The sequence below is a fragment of the Ctenocephalides felis genome, unplaced genomic scaffold, assembly GCF_003426905.1.
Source record: "Ctenocephalides felis isolate EL2017-DRISC unplaced genomic scaffold, ASM342690v1 CF-g0.4_SCAFFOLD_01886, whole genome shotgun sequence".
Taxonomy (NCBI): Eukaryota; Metazoa; Arthropoda; class Insecta; order Siphonaptera; family Pulicidae; genus Ctenocephalides; species Ctenocephalides felis.
The window spans coordinates 169,961,829-169,988,296 of NW_020538040.1; the positions used below are offsets into that span (position 1 = coordinate 169,961,829).

The following is a 26,468-nucleotide window of genomic DNA, read 5'->3' on the forward strand; positions in this document are numbered from 1 at the left end:
AATTTTAATAATATTTGAAAAATCAGAAGATTTCATGAAATCCGTTGAATTAATGAATATTATGCTTACTTTAATTCAGATTCATATGCGTTATTACACTCCACCCTTATTCTAATGAAAAACTTTGAAAAATCATTAAGATGTTTAATTAGGATACACCAGTTAATTTCACTGCAATTTTCAGCACATTTATTTTATTTTAAACAATTATTTAGATGTATCTTATAATCTACAGTAACAACATCCTATATGTTCAATATAATATTTTTTAGTTATTTTTTACTATAGTAGGTAGATTATAGTTCTTAGCATTAATATAGAATTATATTGTACAAATTAGGTAATAGAGATTAAAATTAATCATACTTAAACTAATGAAGTATTAAAAATTTTGTCAATGATATTTGACAATTTATTTCATGAAAAATTATTAGAAAAAATTATCCAAGTTAGAAATACTTGCATTTCTTATTAGTTTATATTTAATTAATTTGACTAACTCCGCTACTTTATACAGCAATTTTAGTGCTTTTGTACAACATATAAACAATTTTATTTTTTTAAGTAAGTAAGTTTATTTATACTCTGATATTTATGTATACATGTAACAGATTCTATAAACATTTAACAATCAATAAACATGATCAATATATTTTATTATCTTACGCATTAAAGTAGCTCGTCACTCTCAGTAGCAAAACTTCTATATAAATATATCTATAATCTATCATTATTAATGTTATAATTTCAAATAACGTTTGTGAGTACTTATTTCTCAAAAATCACAAAATAAAAAAACAAACGCTATCATAGCTTTTATTAATTCCCAACAAATTGTCTAATCTTTGAATGACGATTCCATGTATTTCTAACACACATTTAAAATTGTTGGCTATAAGAAAAAAGCGCAACTATCACTGAAATATATGAAATGGTAATGGTGGTTTTGTGTAGCATATTAGCATTTATCTACAATAACTATTCTTAGAATCATGCAAACATCGTTATTTAACTGGTTTGTTTTTAAATCCATTGTATGTATTTAAATTTATTTTTTAGTGAAACATTTATTTAACATATAACAAATTATATTTGCTAATTGTTTTATGTTTGTCTTTTAGTACATACACTTGAGTTTACACAAGAACCTGAGGATACTATAGTTCAAAGTGGAAAGCCTGCAATTCTAAACTGTGCTGCCAAAAATCCCAGTGCTCCATCTGCTGGTATAGAATTCGATGGCGTGGCCCAGATGGACAAGATCTTAATTTTATTGGAGAGACATATAGGTTGCTAAACTATGAATACTCTTATCATTATTAATGAATTGTCATCTTGTTATATTTATTTAAAAATATAAAGATGTTAATATCATTGAAAGATTTTAAATTATATACACATTTGATTCACCTCAAAAATTAAAAAATGTTCCTAAAATAATTTTGTGATATGAATATGATTTTTTAATTGTCAACATATTTTATATGTATATGTATATATTTAAGTTAAAATTGATAATGATGCCCAATATATTTTTCATAGATCTCAACTCTCAAATGGATCCTTATATTTCAACGCAGTTGTAGATCATCAGGGCTTAACAGGGAATTACCAATGTATGGCAACAGTGGAACCGATTGGAACTATTGTCAGTCATGCAGCAAAACTTAGTATTGCCTGTAAGCATCACAAATAAATATTTCTTTTAATTTAATGCAAAGTACAAATTATAGCTCGATATAATTACTTGTTCCTCAGCCTTTCCAGCTATTGAGTTACATCCCATCGATCAATCTGTGCCTGTTGGTCAGACCGCATTCTTCACTTGCCTTATTGTACCTGTAGATAGGAAGATCAAATATACCTATGTCTGGCTAAAAGATGAAAGACCAATCAAGTTGGACAGTGTTCGCATGACTATTTTACCTTCAGGTGCTTTAGAAATTGATGACATTGTTCCTTCTGATAAAGGATCATACAGGTGTAATGTTACTGATAACAATCAATATAGGTAAATATTGACAGTTGAATACTTTTCTTATTATTACATTATTGATTATTATTTTATATTTATTTTTTAGATTAAGTCATAAAGCTATACTAGAAGTAGAGAGATATGATGATTCAATAGCAGCACCGGTATTCATTGCCTTGCCTCAAACTCAAATAGTAATTGAGGGTGATAGCACAACTTTTGACTGCGCAGCTAATGGGAATCCCAAACCAAGTATAACTTGGTTAAAAAATGGAGAGGCTATTGACCTAAAGTTAGTTTCATTGCATCAAATATCAATGTTTTTTGAAGCCACATTTAAGAGTGTTATTAACTTTTCAATAATATTAATTAATATATTGATAAATATATTTTTTCAGTGACCTGGATAGTAGATTTCGTATTATAGGTACTGGTAGTTTACAAATCCAACATTAGAGAAAGCGATTCAACAGTATATCAATGTCGGGCACAAAATAATGAAGATTCACTAGATGCAACTGCCAATTTAAATGTTCAGGTAGTAAATTTTGCATTTTGAAATACATTTGAACTATCAACGGAATAAATTTGAATAATTATTCTCATATTATTTTAGGTTCCACCTAGATTCACAATAGTTCCATCAGATAAAATTGCTATTGAGAAAGAGGACATAGAACTCGAATGTGCAATCTATGGAATACCACAACCAAAAGTACAATGGTTAAAAAATGGTGAAACTATAAAACCAAATGATTATATGCAGATAGTAAAAGAGTAATTATATTATTATAAGCAGAAGCCTTTTTGATTTAAAAAAATGTACTCAATATTGATATTTTGTAGCAACAATTTAAAAATTTTGGGATTGATGGGCACAGATGCTGGAATATTTCAGTGCATTGGTACTAATCCTACAGGGAGTGTTCAAGGATCAGCTAGACTAAGCATTTTGGGCCCAAGTACGTAATTTATATTTTTATAAATATTTAAAATATAAATATTCTGCTATAAACTCTCCTACTTTTTTATAATTTAACATATTATTTGTACATTAGTACGCTATAAATTATTAGTTTTTGCTATTTAAGTTTTTATTATTTTATTTATTTTTTATATGTAATATAGTTTTTTTATTTGTTTATTTATTTGTTATTTTTTTCTTTTCATCCTTTTACCCATTGGCCTATTAATTTTGTATTCATACTAACATGCATAATCTAGATTCCATGAAATCATTTCCATTACATAATGCACATGATCGAATTAGACAGAAAAATACTGAAAAAATTCCCAATGCACATTCCATATTAAATAGTTTAAAATCTAGCAATTCATTAGCATTGAACACTCGCAATGTACTGAATTCTTTAAAATCAGATGATGATAAATCGGGAGATGAATATGATGATGATTCAAACATAGATAATTTATTATTGAATATTCCAAAGAATAAAAATGTTACTTTGAGTAATGAGAATAGTAGTCTGTTTGGTGAGATCATAAACCATTCCATTTCCCCATTTAATGATCTGGATCTAGATGAAACCCTAAATCCCTATCTCACAAATGAGTCCTTATCCAATGTAGATGGTCATACATATGGAGACATTAATCACACTCCAATCATATCTGGAAATGAAAATGGTTTGCCTGGACCTCCAAGAGATTTGGTAGCTTATATTGTTAAGACTAGGTTTGTTACTTTAAAATGGAGTGAGCCAGAAGAAACAAATGGAAACATTCTAGGCTATTCGGTGTATTATAGACTACAAGGAAGTCAAAGGTTAGATCATAATTATATCACCAATACAAAAAGCATGATGAAATGAATGTGTTTAGATTGAACATTTATATATAATTGTTTTTATATCATATAATATATATTGAATTTTTGTATGGTACACACATTGTTATTAATATACATATATAATTCAGAGAACGAGTACTTCCAACAAAATCAAAAGTTGAAGAAATGGTGGTTGCTCATTTACAGCCTGCAAAAGTATATATGTTCAGAGTAGTAGCTAACAATTCAAGAGGGCCTGGTATCAGTTCACAGGTACTATTACTGAAATCAAAATTCACAACACAGGTATAAATAACAACTTTTGTAGATTTTGGCAGTAACAACTCAAGCAGAAGAAGATGTTTCTGGTCCACCAGTTTTTGTTAAAGCTGAACCTTTAAGCCCAACTAAAATTAAAGTGTCCTGGCAACAACCTACTGTAACCAATGGAGATATATTAAAATACAAAGTTTATTATATGGAGGTAAAACTATGATGTATACATATACATGTGTGTGTGTGAATATTTATATGTATGCCAATAATTATTTATATGTGTATACAATTGTAGGCTGACAGTACAGAGGAGTCTTCTCAAGATTCAGTTGACTTAACTACAGAACTCGTGAATTTGTTACCATATACTACTTACAATATATACGTAGTAGCAGTCAATAATCATGGTATTGGCACATCATCAAGTGAGCTAACAGTTCGAACTTACAGTGATATTCCTACTGAACCTCCTTCCAATGTGACTTTAGAACCTACAAGCACAGTAAGTGTGGTGTACTGCTAATAATTGAATTTTGAATCACTCAGTTTTCTCATTTGTTCATGTTTAATTCATTCAGTCGATAACTGTGCATTGGGAACCCCCTCCAGCTTCTGACCATAATGGTATTATAACAGGTTATAAAATTAAGTACAGAAAATTTAATAAGAAGAAGAGTGAAACTTCTTCCACTCCTGCCAATGTAAGATTTTATGTAATAAATAATTTAGACAAGATGACTGGATATCAGGTACAACAAATTAATCTTACCTTAGTCAAATACAGTATGATACATATATTATAATTCTTTTCAGATTAAACTATGTGCTCTTAATGTAAACGGTTCAGGGCCTTATACCGAATGGCATCATGTTGAGACATATGAAAACGATTTAGATGAATCTAGTGTTCCTGGTGAACCTAGCCCTTTAAAAGGTAAATGAATTCACAATCTTTTATAACAACAATTTACTAGTTTATTTTTTTATATTATTATCGATTATTTTAAATATTTTTGCATCAATAATTTTATCCATTTTATTTAGTACGACCATCATCAGATTCAATAACAGTCTCATGGAATCCACCCAGAGATCAATATATAAAAGTTCGCAGTTATATTCTAGGCTGGGGTAATGGTATTCCGGATGTTTTCACACAAGTTCTTGATGACAATGCTCGATATTTTGTTATAAAAAATTTAGGTATGTATAATTCAGAAATTAAAAAATAAACTAGTTGAGAAACATTTTGCATTAAAGCAAGTTTCATGAACTTCCTGATACATATAGATAATCAACTTAATTAATAAGAATTGAGATTCAGCTATTTAGGTAAAATATTTGAATGTTTATATCGAAAATAATATTTTTAATTATATTATATTTATTTTCAGAACCTAATTGCGAATATGTTATAAGCTTAAAGGCAAGAAATGAAGTCGGTGATGGTCCACCTGTTTACAGCAATGTTAGAACTAGGGAAGAAGCCCCATTAGAAACATCAAGTCCTTTAGTTCCTCCAGTTGGATTGAAAGCTGTTGTGCTCTCTAGTAATGCAGTAGTTGTATATTGGACAGATACCACTTTAAGTAAAAGTCAGGTATGTCATTAGAAATAGTTATATGAGGGAATGAAAGAAACTTTATGTACCAGGCAAACATTGTTTTACAGTATGTAACAGATAAAAGGCATTACACAGTACGCTACACTACTACTGGGAGTCCTAAATACCGTTACCATAACTCCACTGAACTGAACTTGATGATCGATGACTTAAGGCCTAATACTCAATATGAGTTCACAGTTAAAGTTGTCAAAGGCAAGAGAGAAAGCCCATGGAGTATGGAAGTATTAAACACAACTCAGCAGCCCCACCTTCTACACCACCCCGAGATTTAGCAGTATTATTGCCCACAAAAGATAACAATTATGTTACTTTGCAATGGCAACCACCCCGTGTTTCTAATGGACCTATTACAGGTAATAACTTATTTTCATATTCATATTTCAAAATAACTTTTTAAAATTGTGGTTGTTATTTTTAGGATATGTAATTTCCTATTCTCCTGATAATTTACGCAATGATAGGGATTGGTTAGCAGAAGCGGTTGTTGGTGACAAGCATACTATTGTATTAAAACAATTAACTCCAAATACAAAGTATTATTTCAAAGTTAAAGCTAGGAACGATAAAGGATATGGTCCATTTTCATCTCCAATTACGCACTTTACTGATCCAAGTAATTATTGTAATTAATAATTTTAAAATATTTCATATACTTTTTTTTAATTATTGTTATTTACTTCAGTTGAGGGTGAATCTACATTATCAGGAAACATAATTTTATATTGCATTATTGGAGGTTCTGTATTTGCAATTATTTGCTTAATTATTTTCTTGGTTATATTCTGTAGAAGAAATTCAGATCCTAATGAAATGGAACACAATAAAAGGTACGCAATATAAAATTTAAATCAGAGAAAAATCACATTGATAAAGTATTTATTCTAATTTATATTCTTACTTTTAATATAGCTATCAAAAAATAATGCTTCTAATATAAAACCTCCTGACCTGTGGATTCATCATGATCAAATGGAATTAAAGGCATTGGAAAAGGGTCATTCTAATAATTCAGGTATGTATATAGGCATAAGGGGGTTTTCAGGTCTCAAACATTTTTTAAAAATTAATTTGTTTTTTTTTTTTGTTTTTCAGAGTTTAACTATTCAGAAATATGTGTGCAATAGGATTTTTCAAAATTTAAATTCTTTTTGGAGTCAGATGCCAATTTTTTAGACCTATTTTTACACTATCTAGAATTAAAACTTTTATATATTTTTAATTTTAACTTCTCATAGGGTAAAAAAATCGAAATGAAATTTTTTATATATCTTTACGTTATAAAGGTTCCTGAATGAATGTATTGGCATACCTCAGAAAAAATTGATGTATGTGTGTGTGTGTGCGTGCGCGCTGATACAAATTTTTTATGGTCTTTCAAAAATACATAAAATTTCTGCCCCTATCAGAATACAGCCCTTGATATTATTTATGAAAGTAATTTTTTTTTTGTGTTACTATTATAGGTTGCAATGACGGTGCTTCCAGTTCCGGTGCTATGACCTTGCCAAGATCTGTGGGTCATGAATATGATCAATCTCCTTCATCTCATCCACATATGAGCAATTCATTGGATAAGAGAACTTATGTTCCTGGTTTTATGGGTATGATTAATTCCAGTTTGTATCAAGCATTTGTGCCCAATGAAACAAAAATCTTATAGAAAAATTTACTTATTTGCAGTTGCTACTACTCCTGTGACTAGCAGCTCCGAGTCTTCATCAACAAGGCCTACTTATCCCAGAACTCAATACAGTATATCAAGAGCTCATGTCACATTAGATCAAAACAATGTGCCTAGTTTATCTCACACATCCAATGTACCACATATGACTTCAATGGGACTTGGTAATGGAGGCTCTTCACTCACTTCGGGGCAAAACATATCTTCTGTAGGATCACTGCCAAATTCTATTGAAACTTGTAAATCCAATCTACCTCACAATAATTCTGCACAAACACCAGAAAATCCTTACGTTTATGATACAGTAACTTCTAATTATAGGTAACTACACATTAAAAAGAAATATTAGTAACTAAATTAGGGACTTCAAAAATAAACTTAATAAAAATGAATTTTTGTAAATATATACCAAGAATATTTTGCAAATTTTCATATTATTGACATTTAAATTAAATTGTGAATATGGAGTAATTATATTTAAAAGGTTTTTATTTTTACTTTTACAGCCAACCACCAGTAACTTCATCACCATATGCACCAGTAGAACCTAAGAGAGCGCAGGGACATCCATTAAAAAGTTTCAGTGTTCCGGCACCACCCACATCATCAACTCCAAATACTCCTAACACCAAGCATAATGGTTCGTGTTTATCGACATAATAATATATATTAAAATATATTTTACATAATGATAATTATTATTAATTATATATAAAACAATTTATTTTTTATTTTAGCTTCCCAAGGTATTAATCGACCACAAAATGCATCACCATATAAAAAACCTTTAATGATTAATAGACTGCAAGCAGGTATGTACAGTTTCTATTATTCCACAATATATTATAAATAGTTTTCTCATTTAGATATTAAAATTCAAAGAAATATAAAATTTTCACTCTGTTTTTTTGTAGGACCATCAGTTTGTCATTCATCAGATGAAGTTCAACGACTGGCTCCGAGCCACTCAACTGAGGAATTGCATCAAGAAATGGCTAATTTGGAAGGCTTAATGAAAGACCTAAATGCAATCACAGCCAATGAATTTGAGTGTTAAAATTTTATTTATTATGGTACAGTATTTTATGCAAAAGACTGTTAATTTATGTTATATTATAGTGTCATATACATATTGTAATATGCTTGTCATTTAATTATTATAAATGAAGTAAGACGTTTTTTTAAATGTGCTTTTAAATAAAAAAAACATTAAATATACACATGGAACTGTTTGATTACTGTGATTATGTATTAAATAATCACATTAGTAATGATTAAGAGCTAAAAGGACCACCTTAGGTTTACTCTTTGCAAGCTGCATTTAGCAATAAATATCAGGATTAATGGTTGGAGCTATAAGATTTAAATTGGGGTCCCAGGTTTGATAACTGCCTTGGGCAGCTTGATGTCAAACAGTAGTGGCATCGTGTTTTGCTTAGAAATACTTACAAAACTCTAATAAAATATGAAATACAAAAAGCTTATAAAAATGTAGATCTTTCGCTGAGAATCGTAGATAAATTTATAAAGATCTTTTCACTAAAATCAAACAATAGTAAATAACAGATTATTTGCATAAAGAAAATAAGAATTTGAAGACTATATAGAAAAGTGCTCAGGTTATAAGATTTCCTGTACGAAAATAAAATCTCTCGTGGTGAATAGCAATTTGTTATGATGATATATTATTTCTTCATTTATTTAATATGTATTTCTCCTTAAAAAAAATTCAATAAACATATTTATTACTTAACTTCCCGTACAATAAGTTATAGTAATTGCAAAAAAATCAAAAATGAAAATTTCGAGCATATCTTTATGTTTTAAGGTCTTCTGAACATTTTGGAATATCTTAAAAAAAATTATTTATGTGTGTGTGTATATTGTATATATGTATGTTTGGATACAATTGTTCGTACACAATTTTGAGAGCATGGATCAACCGATTTGAATAATTAAAAAACATCCGATTCGTATTGATGGGGAGACGTGCTGATTAGTTTTTGGCAAAAGCAGATCCACTTGTTACGGAGATACGTAGCAAAAAGAGCAAATTGAGAGAACGAAGTGTCGATAATAACCTATTTCAAAATATAAAAAGCATTTAAAACAATTGTTATTAAATATTTTGTATTGATTATCAATTATTTTCATTCTTCGAATGTTTAAATACAGTACGGGCAGTTCCAGAAATTTGCCATGCAGCGCTGCACTACTAGTTTTTATGAAAATATAACAGCGTATATTAACTTCTCATAGGGAAAGTTATAGTAATCGCAATAAAAACGAAAATGAAATTTTTTATATATCTTTACGTTTCGAAGGTTTCTGAGCATTATGGCATACCTTAGAAAAAATGTATGTATGTGTATGTGTGCGCGCGCGTGTGTGTGTGTGCGGATACAAATTTTCGGCGACGATTTTGTGAACACCGATCAACCCACTCTTCTTTTATCTATGGATCAACCGATTTGAATAATTCAAAAAACATTTGGTTCGTATTGATAAGGAGACGTGCTCCTTAAAAAGTGCCAAAAACTTTGTTTTTAAGAGAACGGAACGTCTGATTTTAATAATTCAAAAAACATTTTACTTAAAAAAAGTAAAAAAATGCCATTTTGAGGTCAAAAATGGTCATTAGCCATACGTACATCAGATTATCAGATATTTTATGGAGATTTTAATAATGTGTATCAATTTTGTTTACATTTCTATGGGTCTCGTAACATCGTTTGCTCGTTAGACGGCGACGCGGCGCTTACGCGCTTCGATATTGCTTCTCTATGCAGCTAAAGCAGTGCGATTGCTTTGAAAAAAAGTTCAAAATTTCCAAAATATTTCAAAATAAAAAAAATCAAAAATTTTGTTTCCAAAAAAGTCATTTTTCTTCAAAAATTTAAAATTTCTCAAAAATCTATTTTTTTCAAAATTTAAAACAAATTTAATCATTAAAAAAAATTATTAACCATTTCGTTTCATTAACTTAAAAAAAAAAACTCAACGGCCGACCACTTGTTTTAAGTACTTAATCGCAACTAGCAATTTGAATCATTGAAATAATACATGGGGCCAGAAAACGTTTATTATCACATGGATAAAATTTTAAGCATGAGCTCAACAAACGTCATTGCCGAAATATAGGGTTGTCCACAAACCGCTAACTATAATATTCGATATAATTTTACACTATGTTAAAAACCTGTGAGAATGAAAATTTCACACAAGATTTTCGATTAAAGCGACCGAAATTGTGTAATTAACATTTTTTTGACATTTTTTTATGAAACTTTGTATTTGTATAACATACTATGTAGTATAAAATTACATACTAAAATATTATAGGCCTGCGGTAAGCGGTTGAATTTTTTTTAGAGAATCAATTAAGCGATTCTAATCACAATCTATGTCAATGTCAACGTTTCGTGTTTCATAGGTAGCTATACTGATTACAGTTGATTCCCACATTTTTAGAACACGAAATGTATAAAATGAAATGCGCCGAACAAATTAATTTAATGCATAAAATTACAGATATTACAAGTATTTATCAAAGACATCAATTGGAAACGTTTTTTTTTATTGAAAATGGAATAAACAGTTGAATATTTTATCTAAATAGCTGAATCTCAATTTTTATTGATTAAGTTGAATATGTATGTATACATCTCGGGAAGTTCATGCAACTTGCCTTAAGGCAAAATGCTACTTACAACTAGTTTAAGTAGTCACTTATTGTGCAAATAAAAAACTAATGGGGTGCATGGCATCGTGCCTTAAGGCAAATTGCTGAAACTTTCCGTACCGTAATTAAAAATCTTGGTACGGAACCCAAAAAAATTTACACAAAATGTGTACACATTATTAAAATCTCTATAAAATATCTGATAATTTGGTGTGCATATGCGAAATAAACATTTTTGACCGCCAAATGACATTTTTTAACTTATTTTTATTGAGAGTTTATAACCGCTAGACCTGCCTTCCCAAAAATTTAATCAATTCTTCATCTTGTCAATACAAGTGAAATGTTTTTTGAATTATTAAAATCGAACGCTCCGTTCTCTTAAAAACTGAGTTACCGTCTTTGGCACTTTTTCCCTGTATCTTCGGAACGGCTTGACCTACCTTCGCCAAAAACTAATCAGCACGTCTCCTTATCAATACAAATGGAATGTTTTTTGAATTATTCAAATCGGTTGATCGATGTTCTCGAAATCGTCGACAAACCACACATGCACGCACACACACACATATACACCTATTTTTGCCAAGGGTATGCCAAAATGTTCGGAAACCTCTGAAACGTAAAGATAAATGAAAATTTTCATCTTCGATTTTTTTGCGATTACTATAACTTTACCCTATAGTTAATTAATGATAAAATAGAATTTGACTTTAGAATGAATAGAATTGACTATAAAGCTATTAGAAAAGTATTTTGATTTTTCGGGTTTTTTCAACTTTATTGAGGAATTCTCTAAAACAGCCCATTGATTATAGATTACGAGTTGAATTATAAAGTACGAGTTTATAATATAATATTTTCAAATCAGGTAAAAGCAATGAGACCCATATGTGACCGCTTAAAGGACCCAAGGGTTCATTCATAGATAAAAGAAAAGTATTATTTGAAATATTGAATTTTGATAGTAGTTTCAATTTGCGATTTATAAGTCTTTTCACGTTTTATGTTTTTAAACTTTATGAATGCTAACATTGTGATATTAAATTAATATTAAATCAATAATCAACCGTTTAGGTGATCGAAGTTGTGATGTCAATGTATTCCCAAAGCTGTCAGTCGGACAGCTCTAGTTAGTGGGCACATTTCCTACTGTCACAATGTAACACCGAAAAACAGTTAATTGTGAATTCCACATTTACCCTTTACCATGTTTATAAAGCAGAAGAACGTACGAGGTGGACGTGTGACATCTGTTTTATTTCGGACTGTCCTTATCTCTCAATAGCTGGCAATGTGAATTATTTTATCAGGTGGAATGTTGAAGATTTGACATCTCATTTGAACGATGACACACGAGTACAAAAGTGTTACACAAATCCAATAAAACTGTTTGGATAATGCATATTTACTTTTGTGTGTGATATTCAAAGAAAATGTCAGGAAAATAATTTCAAGTTTTACTTTAGAAGTTTTTCATACTTCAAAAATGACTACGAAAGAACTCTATACAAAGGTAAATTCAGAGGCTATCAATAGTTTTTTACAATTCATTTACTTATAACTCTATCAAATTTTATGTTGAGGGAATATTTTATATTAAAGTACTTAAATATATACTTTCTACAAAAAATAAATACCAAGTATGTTATACAGAAACAGAACCTAGAATTGGATAAATATGTTGATTCAGAATAATTACTATCTAAATTGATGAAATTTATCATTCATCATGATTATGGTAAATTTTGTTATTGAGTAACCTGTTAAAACATGTGAATATCACAAAACAAATAAGCATATATTTTTTTACTTATATTTATATTAACATTGTTGACAATTCAATCAAAATTTTCTGGGTATTTTCAACAACTATGTTATGGTAATGTACAATAAATTATTTTGATTAATTAATTTAAGAATATTGTACAAATTATGCAAGTATACTTTTATATCAGTTTACATCTATTTACATACTCGACTAAGATGTTATGATTATTCTGAATCTGATGTATCCAATTGTATTTAAGTTTATCACTTTTTAACTCTATTCTAAATTTTGTTTTATGATTATCTGATCGGAAACTTATAATATGGAGAACACATCAATTTTTATATATAATTTAAAGTTTATATAGGGAGGGAATATTTTATATTAAAGTACTTAAATATATACTTCCTACAAAAGAGAAAATAACAGATATGTTACAAAGAAACAGAACTTAAAATTGGTAAATATGTTGATTCAGAATAATTACTATCTAAATTGATTAAATTTATCATTTTGTTATTGAGTAACCTGTTAAAACATGTGAATATCACCAAACAAATAAAAATCTATTTTTTTTACTTATATTTTATATTAACATTGTTCACAGTTCAATCAAAATTTTCTGGTTATTTTATCTGATTAACTTGTTAAAACATGTGAATAGCACAAAACAAATAATCATCTTTTTTTTACTTATATTTTATATTAACATTGTTCACAATTCAATCAAAATTTTCTGGGTATTTTCAACAACTATGTTATGGTAATGTACAATAAATTATTTTGGTTAATAATTTAGGAATATTGTGCAAATTATAAGTATACATTTATGCCAGTTTACATCTATTTATATGTAACTTATTGAGCATTTGATTAAGATGTTTTGATTATTCTGAATCTCATGTATCGAATTGTATTTAAGTTTATCACTTTTAACTATATTCTAAATTTTTTTTCATGATCATCTGATCTTATATCTTATAAGACTTACAGTATTTTTTATATGGCATGATGTGCATTTGATAGTATTTTATTTATAAGTGTAAATAATTTAATTGTTTTTACAGACTGCTTAGATTTTTTTATGAATTTGGAGTTTATGAACGTAGGGTATATTATATATTAATTTTATGCTAGAATTATTTATTAGAAGTAAATGACATTTATATATATAAAAAGTGTTATTGCAAATGAAAAATTATAATATTGATATATTAATAATATTGATCGGAAACATATAATATGGAGAAAATACCAATTTTCATATATACTATGAAATTTTAACTTTGCATAAATAAATTTAGTTTGATACTTTTATATTTATTTACTGTAAAATATTTGAAACCCAAATTACACTAGCTATTTTGCCAATATAAATCTGTTTGAGGGTTTATCAATGGAAGTAGTTAATAAAATATATGTTACCAACCATATATACTACTGAAGATAAATCTTTGCAATTCAAAATATTTATGCAATATAATGTTGCAATATAATTAACTCATTATAATTAAACATAATCCGATATTTTAATCTTTTTTGTTTCGAGTATTGATATTTTGTATATTTTTTATTGATATTGTATTGACACTGTGTTAGCAATACCACCTTTGGTTTCTATGTATATAATCTGAAGTACCTCAACACTTCACATTAAGTACTTTAGTAGAATATTATTTAATCATTAATGTTTTTCCCCTTTATATCCAATTGTCTGTATGTTCAATATTATAATTTAAAATAGGTTAAATATTAGGTCCAATTAATCATATACATAAAATTTTACTACAGGGTGCTAAAATATGGGTGCGACATCCAGATTTGGTATGGGAAACAGCAACAGTGACGGAGCATTACACAGGATCCATATTGCACATAATACTGGATGAATCCCAAGTACATCAAGAAATTGTAATAAAAAATGATAATGACTTACCACCATTGAGGAATCCAGACATACTATTGGGAGAAAATGATTTGACCTCGCTATCGTACCTTCATGAACCAGCAGTATTACACAATTTGCAAGTTAGGTATGGTACCAGCTTGAGCTTGTATATGTTTGTTTTATACAAATAATTATAGTCATATATAGCATTTATATTTTTTTTCTTATTTTAGGTTTTGCCAGAATAAATCAATATATACGTACTGTGGAATAGTGCTAGTAGCAGTAAATCCTTATGCAGAATTACCTTTATATGGACAAGATTCGATTGCAGCATATCGGGGGCATGCACTTGGTGATCTGGAACCACATATATTTGCTGTGGCTGAAGAAGCTTATGCAAAATTAGAACGTGAAGGGAGAGATCAGAGCATTATAGGTTAAAATAAATCACTCTAGCAATATATGTATATATTATTATTAAAATATTCTTGTTCTATTAAATCTTTATGTAATTATTACAGTCAGTGGAGAATCAGGTGCAGGTAAAACAGTATCTGCCAAATATGCCATGCGATACTTTGCTTGTGTTGGAGGTAGCGATACTGAAACCCAAGTGGAAAGAAAAGTCTTGGCGTCTAGTCCAATTATGGAGGTTATACATAATGCAGTATATAATTTGATTATCTTGCTTGTAAAAATTATAACTATTTTATAAATCATACCTAAGGCCATTGGAAACGCTAAAACTACCAGAAATGACAACAGTTCCCGTTTTGGAAAATTTATAGAACTCAGGTTTAATAAACATCTTCACATTGCCGGTGCTTCTATGAGGACGTATCTATTGGAAAAATCTCGTGTAGTATTTCAAGCTAACGGAGAACGCAATTACCACATATTTTATCAGTTATGTGCAAGCAGAAAAGAAATGCCGTTTTTACATTTAGGTACGAATATTTCCTGTTTTTATAATTTGTTAACCAGTTAACTGTGAAAAACGAATATACTCGGCATGGAGAACTGGCAGAATTTTGAGTAATGAGTAATATATTTGTCATGCGTATAAAACAGTGATCATTTGCTATTTGAATTGATTTTTTTTTTTTTTAATATCAAAAGTTTAAAAGCTATTTGATATAATTTGATAAGCACTAGCTTTTTTTAGTTTCGCGTGACGATAGACAGAGCCGTTTCTTCTTAATTAGCAGAAAATTTTTACCTTCCCAAAGTTTGTTTTCATAAAAAAATCAGATTCGCTAATTTTATGTTTTCTCGATTTTTCAAGCCATTCTGAATCGAATGAGACCATAATTGGAAAAAGTATGTGTGTGTGTATGTGTATGTGAACAGATTTTTTGCCGTAAATCGACGTTTTCTCAAAAGCGACTGGACCGATTTCAAAAATTTAATTTAGTTTCTTTGTAAATAGCAGAAAAGTGAAAAATTTTTTGTCCACGTTTTAGCCCGCAATTCTGAATCGATTTTGAAAATTCAAAAACCGTTTGAAAGATATTGGTTGGGAATCGACCTGATTAGTTTTTGGTAAAGATCGGCCGGACCATTTCTAATTAATTAAATGTTGAAAATTTTGAAAATAAAGCGATAAGCGGTTGAATTATAAAACTAGCTGTAAGTGGAATTCTGTCTTAAGGCAATTAGGGCATCGTGCCTTAAGGCAAATTGCTGGAACTTCCCGTACCAAAAATTATTATTTTTTTTAAAAACGATTAACATTTTTGAAAAAAAAATTACTTCGAAAAAATAAGATTTTGAGAAACTATAAATTTGACAAAAAATTACTTTTTTTGAAAAAAAAATTAAAAAAAATTATTTAAAATTTTTTTTTTAAATCTTTTTTGAAAAAAAAATGTTTTTCTTTATTTGATTATGTTGGAAGATCTGAACTTTTTTTCAAAGCAATCGTACTGCTTTAAATGTATAGAGACAAAATATAAAGCGCATAAGCGCCGCGTCGCTGTCTAACGGGTAAACATTGGTACGGAACCCATAGGAATGTAAACAAAATTTATACTTATTGTTTAAAATCTCTATAAATATCTGATAATTTGATGTGCATATGTCTAATGATCATTTTTGACGCCAAATGGCATTTTTTTTTACTTTTTTGTTAGATCTCCGAAACCGCTAAACCTGCTCTTATAAAAATTTGATCAAATCTTCATTTGTCAATACAAGTAAAATGTTTTTTGAATTATTAAAATCGGACGCTCCGTTCTATTAAAAACTGAGGTACCGTTTTTGGCACTTTTGCCCCATATCTTTGGAACGGCTAGACCTACCTCCGCCAAAAACTAATCAGCACGTCTCCTTTCAATACGGATCGAATGTTTTTTAAATATCAAATTGCTTCATCCGTGTTACGAAATCGTCGACGAAAATTTGTATCCGCACACACATACATTACTACGCACACACACACACACACACACACACATACATTCATTTTTTCTAAGGTATGCCAAAATGTTCAGAAACCTTGAAACGTAAAGATATATAAAAATTTTCATTTTCGATTTTTTTGCGATTACTATAACTTACCCTACGGAAAGTTAAAAATGTCAAAGTTTCTATTTTCATTATTTGTTTCCACAGATCATCAAGATAATTTTAATTACTTGAACCAGGGCGAGTGTCCTAATATAGAAAGTGTATCCGATGATAAGACTTTTACTGAAACGCGGTTAGCGCTGGCTACTTTAGGATTCTCCAACACTGAACAGGAAGATATGTTCAAAGTCTGGTCAGCAGTATTGCATTTAGGAAATATTAAGTATGTACTGTGAAATAATTTTATATGCTTATATTTTTATTAATCATTATTTTTTGTTTGGTAGATTTCTTTCCAATAGCACCAATGAAGAATCAGATACTAGTTATATAGCTGTAAGTATTTTTTATATTATATGCATACAGTGGCGTCGGAACCGTGTGGGCTGTGTGGGCTTGAGCCAACCCATTAATCTCAAAAATAATATATTGCCTCAAATGTCTAGAAAAAAAACAAGAACATGCCCGCACTGGCTGTCTAAGAAAAAAAAGAATGAGCTCACCCATCAAAAGTTTGCTTCCGACGCCGACGCCCCTGTATGCATATATAATTACATGATCATTCCACAGATCAAAATGAATAAAAAATAATAATTTCAGAATACAGATAAACATTTAGAATATTTTTGCACCTTATTGGGAATTGAAATTAAGGCAATGCAGCAATGGTTGTGCATCAGACAAATTATTTCAATGAATGACGTAATACAGAAACCAATGTCACAACAAGAAGCAAACAATTCGCGTGATGCATTAGCTAAGCACATTTATGCAAAGTTATTTGAATACGTAGTTAAAACTATCAATAAAACATTGGAATCTAGTGGCAAAACAAGGCAGTGTATAGGTATGCAAAATAATATTGCTATGTAATGAAAAATTAATACTGTATTTCAAATTTTTCTTATTTGTAGGGGTATTGGATATCTATGGTTTTGAAACTTTTGAAATAAATTCCTTTGAACAATTCTGTATCAATTATGCTAATGAGAAATTGCAACAGCAATTCAACAAGCATTTTTTAAACTCGAACAGCAAGAATATTTGAAAGAGGGTATTGCATGGAAAATGATTGATTTTTATGATAATCAGCCATGCATAGATTTGATAGAATCCCGACTAGGTATTTTGGACTTGCTCGATGAAGAGTGCAAGGTATTGTAAATCAAAATGTAACAATTTGCTTTATTGATTTTCAAAAACTTCTTTTCATATAATTTAAAGATGCCAAAAGGCAGTGATTCATCATGGACTGAAAAGTTATATTCAAAGTGTTCAAAACATTCCCATTTTAATAAACCTCGATTTGGGACATCAGGTAATATATAAAAATATGCAAAAAATGGAATTATGAAGAATTGTTAATGCTATATTGTTATTATATATTGTTAATATATATTTTTTGCAGCTTTTGTTATACATCATTTTGCTGACAAGGTTGAGTATGAATCCGTGGGATTTTTAGAGAAGAATCGTGATACTGTGATGGAACAACAGATAGAAGTTTTAAAACGCTCTAATAATCCTTTAGTGTGCGAATTATTTTCTGTGATCGATCCGGCTAAAAAGTCTACACCTAGAGTTAAAGTAAAAGTTACAACGCATTTGGGAAATGTTAGTAATTTTAAATATTTTAAATCAAAGCATGAGGAATCCACTTATCACATATTATATTTTTATTTATTTTTTAGGAAACTATGTCGTCTAAGCAGAACAAAAAGAGTGTGGGTTCTCAATTTCGTGAGTCTCTGGGTTTGCTAATGAGCACTTTGGACTCAACAACTCCACATTATGTTAGATGTATTAAGGTAAATTTTCCTAAAAAAAACTTTATCTCTATCAATATTAAAAAAAGAGTGCCTTTAAGGTTCACACGCGATTGAAGTAAAACTTATTTGCTACTGTACTGTTTAGTACATGGCACAAATGTTTCATTTGTTTTATTATTTTCAAGGAACAGAGTAACATATTCTTCTGATTTAGGCATTGTTCATAAAATCAAGATTTGTACTACGATGTAACTTCAAAATGTTTATTTATTTATGCCGATTTCCTTGTTGATATTGGTACGCATACAACGTTCATGCCGGTACGCATACAACGACATACTTGTAATTCACATACACGACTACTAATCACAATCGACCCTTATTGAAATGATTTTATCGAGAGCGAGCGAATGACGTACAATTCGGGCGTAACGCAATTTTTGTTGCATTTCCACGGATGTACACCCTAGTCGCGGCTAAAGAAGTTTTACTTTAATAATATAGTTAATAATCTAATTTTAAACTATCTCAGCCCAACGATGATAAAATGGCGTTCACTTGGGAAGCGAGCCGTGCAGTGCAACAACTACGAGCTTGCGGTGTTCTAGAAACTATTCGCATTTCCGCAGCAGGATTTCCATCTCGCTGGTGTTATGTCGACTTTTTTTCCAGGTGATTTATCAACCATTAGTTTTATGCATATAAAAGCATTAAATGTGTCATTGTAATTGTTTTTGCAGATATCGCGTACTGTGCCATTCTAAAGACGTCAATCGTTCAGATATAATTGCGACGTGTAAGATAATTTTAACCAAATGTATAAAAGATGCTGACAAATATCAGTTTGGTCAAACTATGATATTTTTTAGAGCTGGTCAAGTTGCTTACCTTGAAAAACTTCGAGCAGGTTAGTGACTTTTTTTAAATTAGACTGGTACCCCGACATACGAGTTTAATTTATTCCGTAACTATGCTTGTATCTCGAAGCAGTTTTTCCATATAAATACATTGAAATACGATTAATTCATCCCAGCACTGTGCTTTTTGTTCAGTTTTAAAAGTAAACTTACTATTTATTCTAACTGTTCTAACTCTTTTTGGGGTGATTTTTATTGACAATCTTAGAGTTCAGAAAGATGCTTATAAATTATTAGTTAGATTAGCCCTTAGTTGGAGTTATACTCTTTATCAACTTCTTCTGTTCAAACACAGTATATATGTATGATGTCTTACGTTTGTACATTCTTGCCATTATCGTATTTTTTAATAATTTCACACTTTAATTCCAGAGACATGGCTCTTTTTTTAGACTCGTGGTTATAAAATTAAATAATATTTTGAAATTGTAAAAAAAGCAAAAAACGCAAACTCTGTACAATCACTATTAATACATATTCAAAATTTTAAATGTTAAAATAATCTTCAATATATTCGCATGGGTAAATTGCTACTGCACAATTAATAATAATATAGAATTGAAATAGCTAACCATAAAATAATTTACTATCATAACAGAATCAAAATATTTCCATAGTAAAATCATTCTTACAACTGACGAAATTATTCATATTTTTATTTTGTCATTAACATTTTTCAAAAGCTTGTTTCTCAAATTTTGCTCGTATGTCGAAGCAACGAATCGCTCCTTTGACGGTTCGTATATTTAAACACTCATAAGGGGGTCTTCCTATATGACGGCCTGTTTTTTAGGGATATTTTAGGATTTTTTTTCTACGACCAGTAAATATTTAGAGCTTCAAGTTTTTTTTATCATTTATTAACACATATTTGGACAGTATAAATATAAAATTTCAGCTAAAAATATTCAGTCAAACTAGAGTTACAGCGCTCTGAACACCCCCGCCTCGAAAAAAAGAACTCCCACTTCCTCCACGACTCCGGCTGATCGGCTTATCTGACCAAAAAAAAATAAACGGCGTTTTAATTTGCAAGCTTAAAAGCACGGAATGAACTATAATCAAATGAATACAAAAAAAATTGGATTTTTGATAGACATTTGAAATAAAAGTTGCAAATTAGGCGCTTTTTTTTTGTTTTTTGCTATAAAAAAATCGAAGTTTTGAAAATTTTTGATTGATAATAGTTCATTCCATGCGTTTAAACATATTGAGTGTGCCCTGTAAATTTCAAGTAATTCGGTCCAGCCGTTTCTGAGATACAATGGAGGAAAGTTTGAAAAACACAGTTTTGAGAAAAACGCGTTTAAAGATAAAATGATTGTTGTACTATATACTATATGTATACTTTTTAAATGGCTGTAACTCAAAAATTATTTGAGATATCGATTTGAAATTTTAATATGTTATTTTTAAAGGTGTAATCTACCGAAATATGAAAAGAAAAAAAAATCGATTTTTTCAACTCATTACATAGGAAGACCCCCATAAGTCTGGGTACTATAAGGTGTTTTTCATATGATTATATTAATTTCATTGTTATTTTTAGATCAACTTAGTCGATGCTGTATCATAATGCAAAGTCAAATGAGAGCATTTGTCAAAAGAATGCAATATTTGAAACTTAAGAAATCAATCATTGGAATACAACGATATGGGCGTGGTCTGTTAGGACGAAGGTTTGATAATTTAATTATGTTGTCAATTTATTTTACTTATTGCACTCTATGCAATGACACACAAATCCGATAACTTGATCTAAGATGCATGATTTGTGGATGTAAACATATTTATGATTTGTAGATTGATGACATAATTATCTTTCTCTCATTATTACAAAACTGATAACAATAAATCTTATATCTTTTTATTCAATAATGTAGCACTTGTTATTACAAGTTCAAGTAGATCTTGCCTTTATTTTTTGATTATTTAAAGAAAATTTTATTTTTTTACAGGAAAGCAGTAAAACTTCGGCAAAACATAGCGGCTATTACCATACAGAAATACGTTAGAAAGTGGATAGCGAGGAAGAAATTTTTGGAATTGAAAGCTACTGCATTGTTTATACAGAAGTATGGTCGTGGATATTTGGCGCGGCTGAAATATCAAAGATTGCTGTATGATTCAAAGGTGAACTATTGGTGCATGGCATAATGTCTTAAGGGGTTATATACACTTAATCGGCCGAAAAAAAATCTGCGGAAGCATTTTTCGAAAAACACGTTTTGCGGTGATCTCTCTATCCCTGAAGTAAATCATCTGAAATTAAAAAACCAAATTGAATTCATTAAAGAAATAATAAATCTAGTAATTATTCGAAGCAATAAGCAAAATAATAATTTTTGACAAAATGGCGGTTTCCTAAAAAAAAATCCGAAACAGCGATATCTCCGAAAATAAGTTGAATTTTGATTAATCGTTTTGTGCACATATTCTTTAATAGTTAAACTTTAAAAACACAACAAAAAATTGATTTTTTAAAACTTTTAGACTATAATACCCTTTTAAGATGATAATACAATCTATTTATTAATTATCTCATATTATTCATATTTTTGACAACCTGTACATGTATCAGGAGAAATAATCATTTACATTTTTTTTGTTTCAATTTTACATTAACCTTGTTAAGCATGTTTATCATCATAGTTTACAAGCTATGTTTATATTGTCTTTGCAATGCAATATGAAATTTTTATTTTTCTTGTAGGCGACTTTGATACAGAGACATGTCCGAGGATGGTTGGCTAGACGAAGGTATAATGCATATATAAAAAAAATTATCATATGTCAATCAGCAATTCGAAGAAAACTTGCCAGGAAGAAGTTCAGGGTATTGAAAGCCGAAGCTCGATCTGTGGAACATGTTAAAACATTAAATAGAGGTATTGAAGTCGTAACCAGATCATGTTTCTTAAAGTGTGACTTTATATATTTGGTAAATTTAATGATTTACTTTATTAGGATTGGAGAATAAGATAATCTCACTACAGCAAAAGATTGAGGAACTCAATAAAAAGAATTCTGTTATGAATGCTGTATTGGCAGAAAATCAGGATCTTAAGTAAATACTTTAATTTTATAATTATATAAATTTAAATATTTATATTTTGAATCATAGTTTATATCTAAAATATTTTTAGGTCAAAGCTAGGAACATTGAAAACATTAGAACAAGAACTAAAACGATTAACTTTAGTGATGGATGAAAAAGATCGCTCATTAAAAGATCTCAATGATAAATTGCGTGTTGAGCAAGATGAAAAGATGCAAATAGTTGAAGAAAGACAACAGTTGGAAGTAGATATGAATAAAGAAATTGAAACTCTTAAAGTAGAACTTTCTCAAGTCCAAAAACATACTGAAGAAAAAGAATCAGGCAAGTCAAATTTTACAGTGCTGACATAAAAAAATCTACTTTGCATCCAATCAATTTTATGGATTGTTTTGTTGATTTATAGTTGTTAAAGAGGATGTGCAGAAGACATTAGAAGCTGAAAGATTACAACATAATGATGAAATCGAACAACAACGTGCTTTGTATCAGAAATTACTTTTGGAACACCATGCATTAGAAAAAAGAACTGAGAGCATGCAAGAACAATTGGCCAGGTCAGCAATTAAATATCAGCATAAATATTCTTCTGAAATATAAATTTTATATAGAATTAATATAAATTTAATTTTTTTTTTTTTATTTTTAATATGTTTTAACAGCATTGTTCTTATATTATGTGCTAGTATATCATAATTAAATTTCAGGTTAACAAGACTAACTCAGTTCGCAGACAATTCAACTCTCTTAGAAGATTGTCAAATCAGTTCAGGTTCTCCTTCAGAAGATGTGAGTTTGCTATATATTTTTTACTATTTGCATCTGATTTTGTAGTATATAGTTATTGGTTTTCTATGATCTATTGTCTATTTTAGGACTTTGGGTATGGATCAGTACGAAGCACACCTGCTCCACAACATACAAAATTGGATAGTATTGACTGGAAGAAGTCTGATCAATACAATGAGAATTTAGGAAGTGGAGATAGCGTAAGTAAAACAAAAAGTTTTTTATTAAAAAATTTAATATTTAAACATTTTTTTAGCGTGATGTTGGTTTAATTCTAAAACTTCAACAAAAGTTACACACTGTTGAAATGGATAAATCGCGATTATTGAATCGTATTGAGGAGTTAGAAAAGGGCAATGTTGATTACAAAAGTTTTGAGGATGGCATTCGGTAATGATTTTTTGCAGGATTTTTTTTTTTTACTTATTTTAAATTATTCTAATAAATTAATTTTCAGATCTGCTGAATTGGAAATAGAAAATGAAAAGCTTAGAAAAGATTTAATGCTGTTGAGACAAACAGTAATTGATCGTAATTTCACAGGAGTTGAGAAGAAAGAGATTTTAGGTATAAATTTATTTAATTTTTTTTTACTATATACAGGGTGTCACATAACTCAACGTCAAGTCGAAATGGGGTGGGGGTGATGATATTGATCGTAACTATCCTGGAAAAATTAGAAAAAAATATTTTATGTTGTTTAGAAATTATAAGCTTTCAAGTGCAACCTAGAGCTTTGGTGAAATTGCAACCATTGGTTATTGTGGTTGATTTTTATTACTTTTGTTTATATAATATTATTTAGTATATATATTATTGTTTTTCAGAACAATTGAAAGCGACCCAGGAAGAATGCGAAAGACGGCGCGACGAATGCATTCAACTACGTACTGTTCTAGCCACTCAGAGCACTAATTTACGTTCATTAGGTGAAAATTATCCCACCGATGATCTTAGTGTGGTAAATGAAGATGGAGAACTGATTCACGCTTTTGAGTCACAGAAAAAAATTATCAGGTTTTGATCTAAAACTGCATTCGAAACTTACAGTTGTATCATTCTTTTTATATTATTAATAAATAACTATAATATTTCCACAGGCAATTGGAATCGGAGCTGCAATCTGAAAAGAATCAAAGTTTGAATACTAAGCAAGAAATGGCTTCAGAAATTGACAGATTGGTTGCAGAAAATGAGCGTTTAGAAAAATTGTTGCAGGGAAATTTGGGGCCTGCTCAAACTAAGATGGAAGCTTACATGCAATATGAGATAACGAGATTAACAACAGAAAACTTGAATTTACAGGTATACATATAGCGTGTAGTAATATTATTCTCATTTTATATTTTATGAATTTATGAATATTATATATAATTTTATGAATATCATATTTTTAAGAACCCATGATGAACTAATATAATAAATGTTTAATATGATAGGATGTAGAACACAAAGATTTTTAAATTTCAGGAAGGAAAAGATGCCTTAACTGATAACTATCAAAAGCTCAAATCCCAATTGCATGTATTGACAAAACGACTTACAGATAATGGTCTTTCTGAGTATTTAGAACCTCAAAAACACACCAGCGCAACAAGTAATGCTATGACTGGAACAGGTGATTTTTCATAATGCTACAAAGTTTTAATAATAATTTAAATGCATTACTAAATGATATTCTGAGCTCTGTTAGTTTTATGAGTTTCACATAAATTTCCTAGCATTCAGAATTTTGTTTATAGCTTGTATATAAAACAATATGAAATTAATGCTCATTTATATTGAACAGATGAAGTTCGATTACCACACATTAGAAAGAAGGATCGGGAATACTTTGGCATGTTTGAATACAAATTTGAAGATGAAAATATTATTATAAGACGCTTAGTAACAGGTAAAAATATTTTAATGAAGTTTTTTATGTATGGATATTAGATATTTAAATATTTTTTGTTTCATAGATTTAAAACCAAGAGTTGCTGCTACATTGCTTCCATGTCTTCCTGCATATATTGTGTTCATGTGCGTCAGATATACCGACATGATTAATAATGATATAAAGTAAGATCTATCATTCAATCATTCCTGACTGCTACTAGAAAAACTATTAAGAAGCACGGTGAAAATTTGGATTACAGAGCCTTGTGGCTAGCTAATATGTTAAGGTATTTTTTTTGTTTTTGTTTATATTACTATATATTATAATGAAATGTGCATGTACTGCTAGTACATTATAATATATTAAAAATGAATTTGTATTTGCAGACTTTTGCACAACTTAAAACAGTATAGTGGCGATGTGGCTTTCCAAATCAAGAACACCCCAAAACAAAATGAACAGTGTCTTGTAAATTTTGATCTTTCAGACCATAGACAGATGATTTCTGATTTCTGTGTTTATATTTATCAAGGTAATAATTATAACATTGAATGAACTAAATTTGTTTTATGATTTTATTTTGAGTATGTGATTGTTTTATTTAGATGCAATTCAACATCTCCAAGATAAACTTCAAGCTTTAATTATCCCTGCAATTTTGGAACACGAAGCGATCAGTGGCCTTACTAGCCATAAACAGCAGGTAAACATATTAGCATAAAGAATAATGTTTCATAAATATAATCATTTTTAGTTAAAAAAAACCAGTACAATTAAAAAAAAAAAATTAATGAAT

The 26,468-nt window shown here is 29.4% G+C and overlaps 2 protein-coding genes across 2 annotated transcripts in view; both read left to right on the plus strand.

Annotated features, from left to right (window-relative positions):
* The window catches only part of LOC113376246 (neogenin-like), a 22,611-nt gene extending 14,175 nt beyond the window's left edge, over positions 1–8,436 (plus strand). The window contains 27 exon segments of the mRNA XM_026616153.1: positions 1,122–1,222; positions 1,225–1,289; positions 1,543–1,679; positions 1,759–2,011; positions 2,082–2,267; positions 2,374–2,418; positions 2,420–2,513; positions 2,592–2,752; positions 2,822–2,937; positions 3,200–3,761; positions 3,914–4,037; positions 4,093–4,248; positions 4,336–4,548; positions 4,619–4,789; positions 4,854–4,974; positions 5,085–5,243; positions 5,435–5,640; positions 5,712–5,907; positions 5,910–6,020; positions 6,086–6,280; positions 6,350–6,498; positions 6,577–6,679; positions 7,131–7,268; positions 7,348–7,669; positions 7,855–7,988; positions 8,086–8,160; positions 8,263–8,436. Of these exon segments, the coding sequence (XP_026471938.1) occupies positions 1,122–1,222; positions 1,225–1,289; positions 1,543–1,679; positions 1,759–2,011; positions 2,082–2,267; positions 2,374–2,418; positions 2,420–2,513; positions 2,592–2,752; positions 2,822–2,937; positions 3,200–3,761; positions 3,914–4,037; positions 4,093–4,248; positions 4,336–4,548; positions 4,619–4,789; positions 4,854–4,974; positions 5,085–5,243; positions 5,435–5,640; positions 5,712–5,907; positions 5,910–6,020; positions 6,086–6,280; positions 6,350–6,498; positions 6,577–6,679; positions 7,131–7,268; positions 7,348–7,669; positions 7,855–7,988; positions 8,086–8,160; positions 8,263–8,405 (4,436 nt within the window). The 3' untranslated portion in view covers positions 8,406–8,436.
* Positions 8,437–12,314: 3,878 nt separating this feature from the next.
* On the plus strand, positions 12,315–25,873 carry LOC113377068 (unconventional myosin-Va-like). The gene is given in 30 exon segments (XM_026617247.1): positions 12,315–12,546; positions 14,593–14,834; positions 14,923–15,128; positions 15,214–15,344; positions 15,420–15,639; positions 17,306–17,483; positions 17,548–17,596; positions 17,861–18,107; positions 18,175–18,276; positions 18,279–18,415; positions 18,485–18,578; positions 18,669–18,874; positions 18,952–19,068; positions 19,562–19,701; positions 19,770–19,936; positions 21,496–21,625; positions 21,905–22,079; positions 22,660–22,834; positions 22,914–23,013; positions 23,093–23,328; positions 23,411–23,561; positions 23,712–23,793; positions 23,880–23,993; positions 24,050–24,183; positions 24,251–24,360; positions 24,621–24,810; positions 24,894–25,098; positions 25,264–25,411; positions 25,583–25,687; positions 25,755–25,873. Coding segments are annotated over 30 exon segments (4,422 nt in total). The 5' UTR covers positions 12,315–12,519; the 3' UTR covers positions 25,859–25,873.
* Positions 25,874–26,468: the final 595 nt, after the last annotated feature.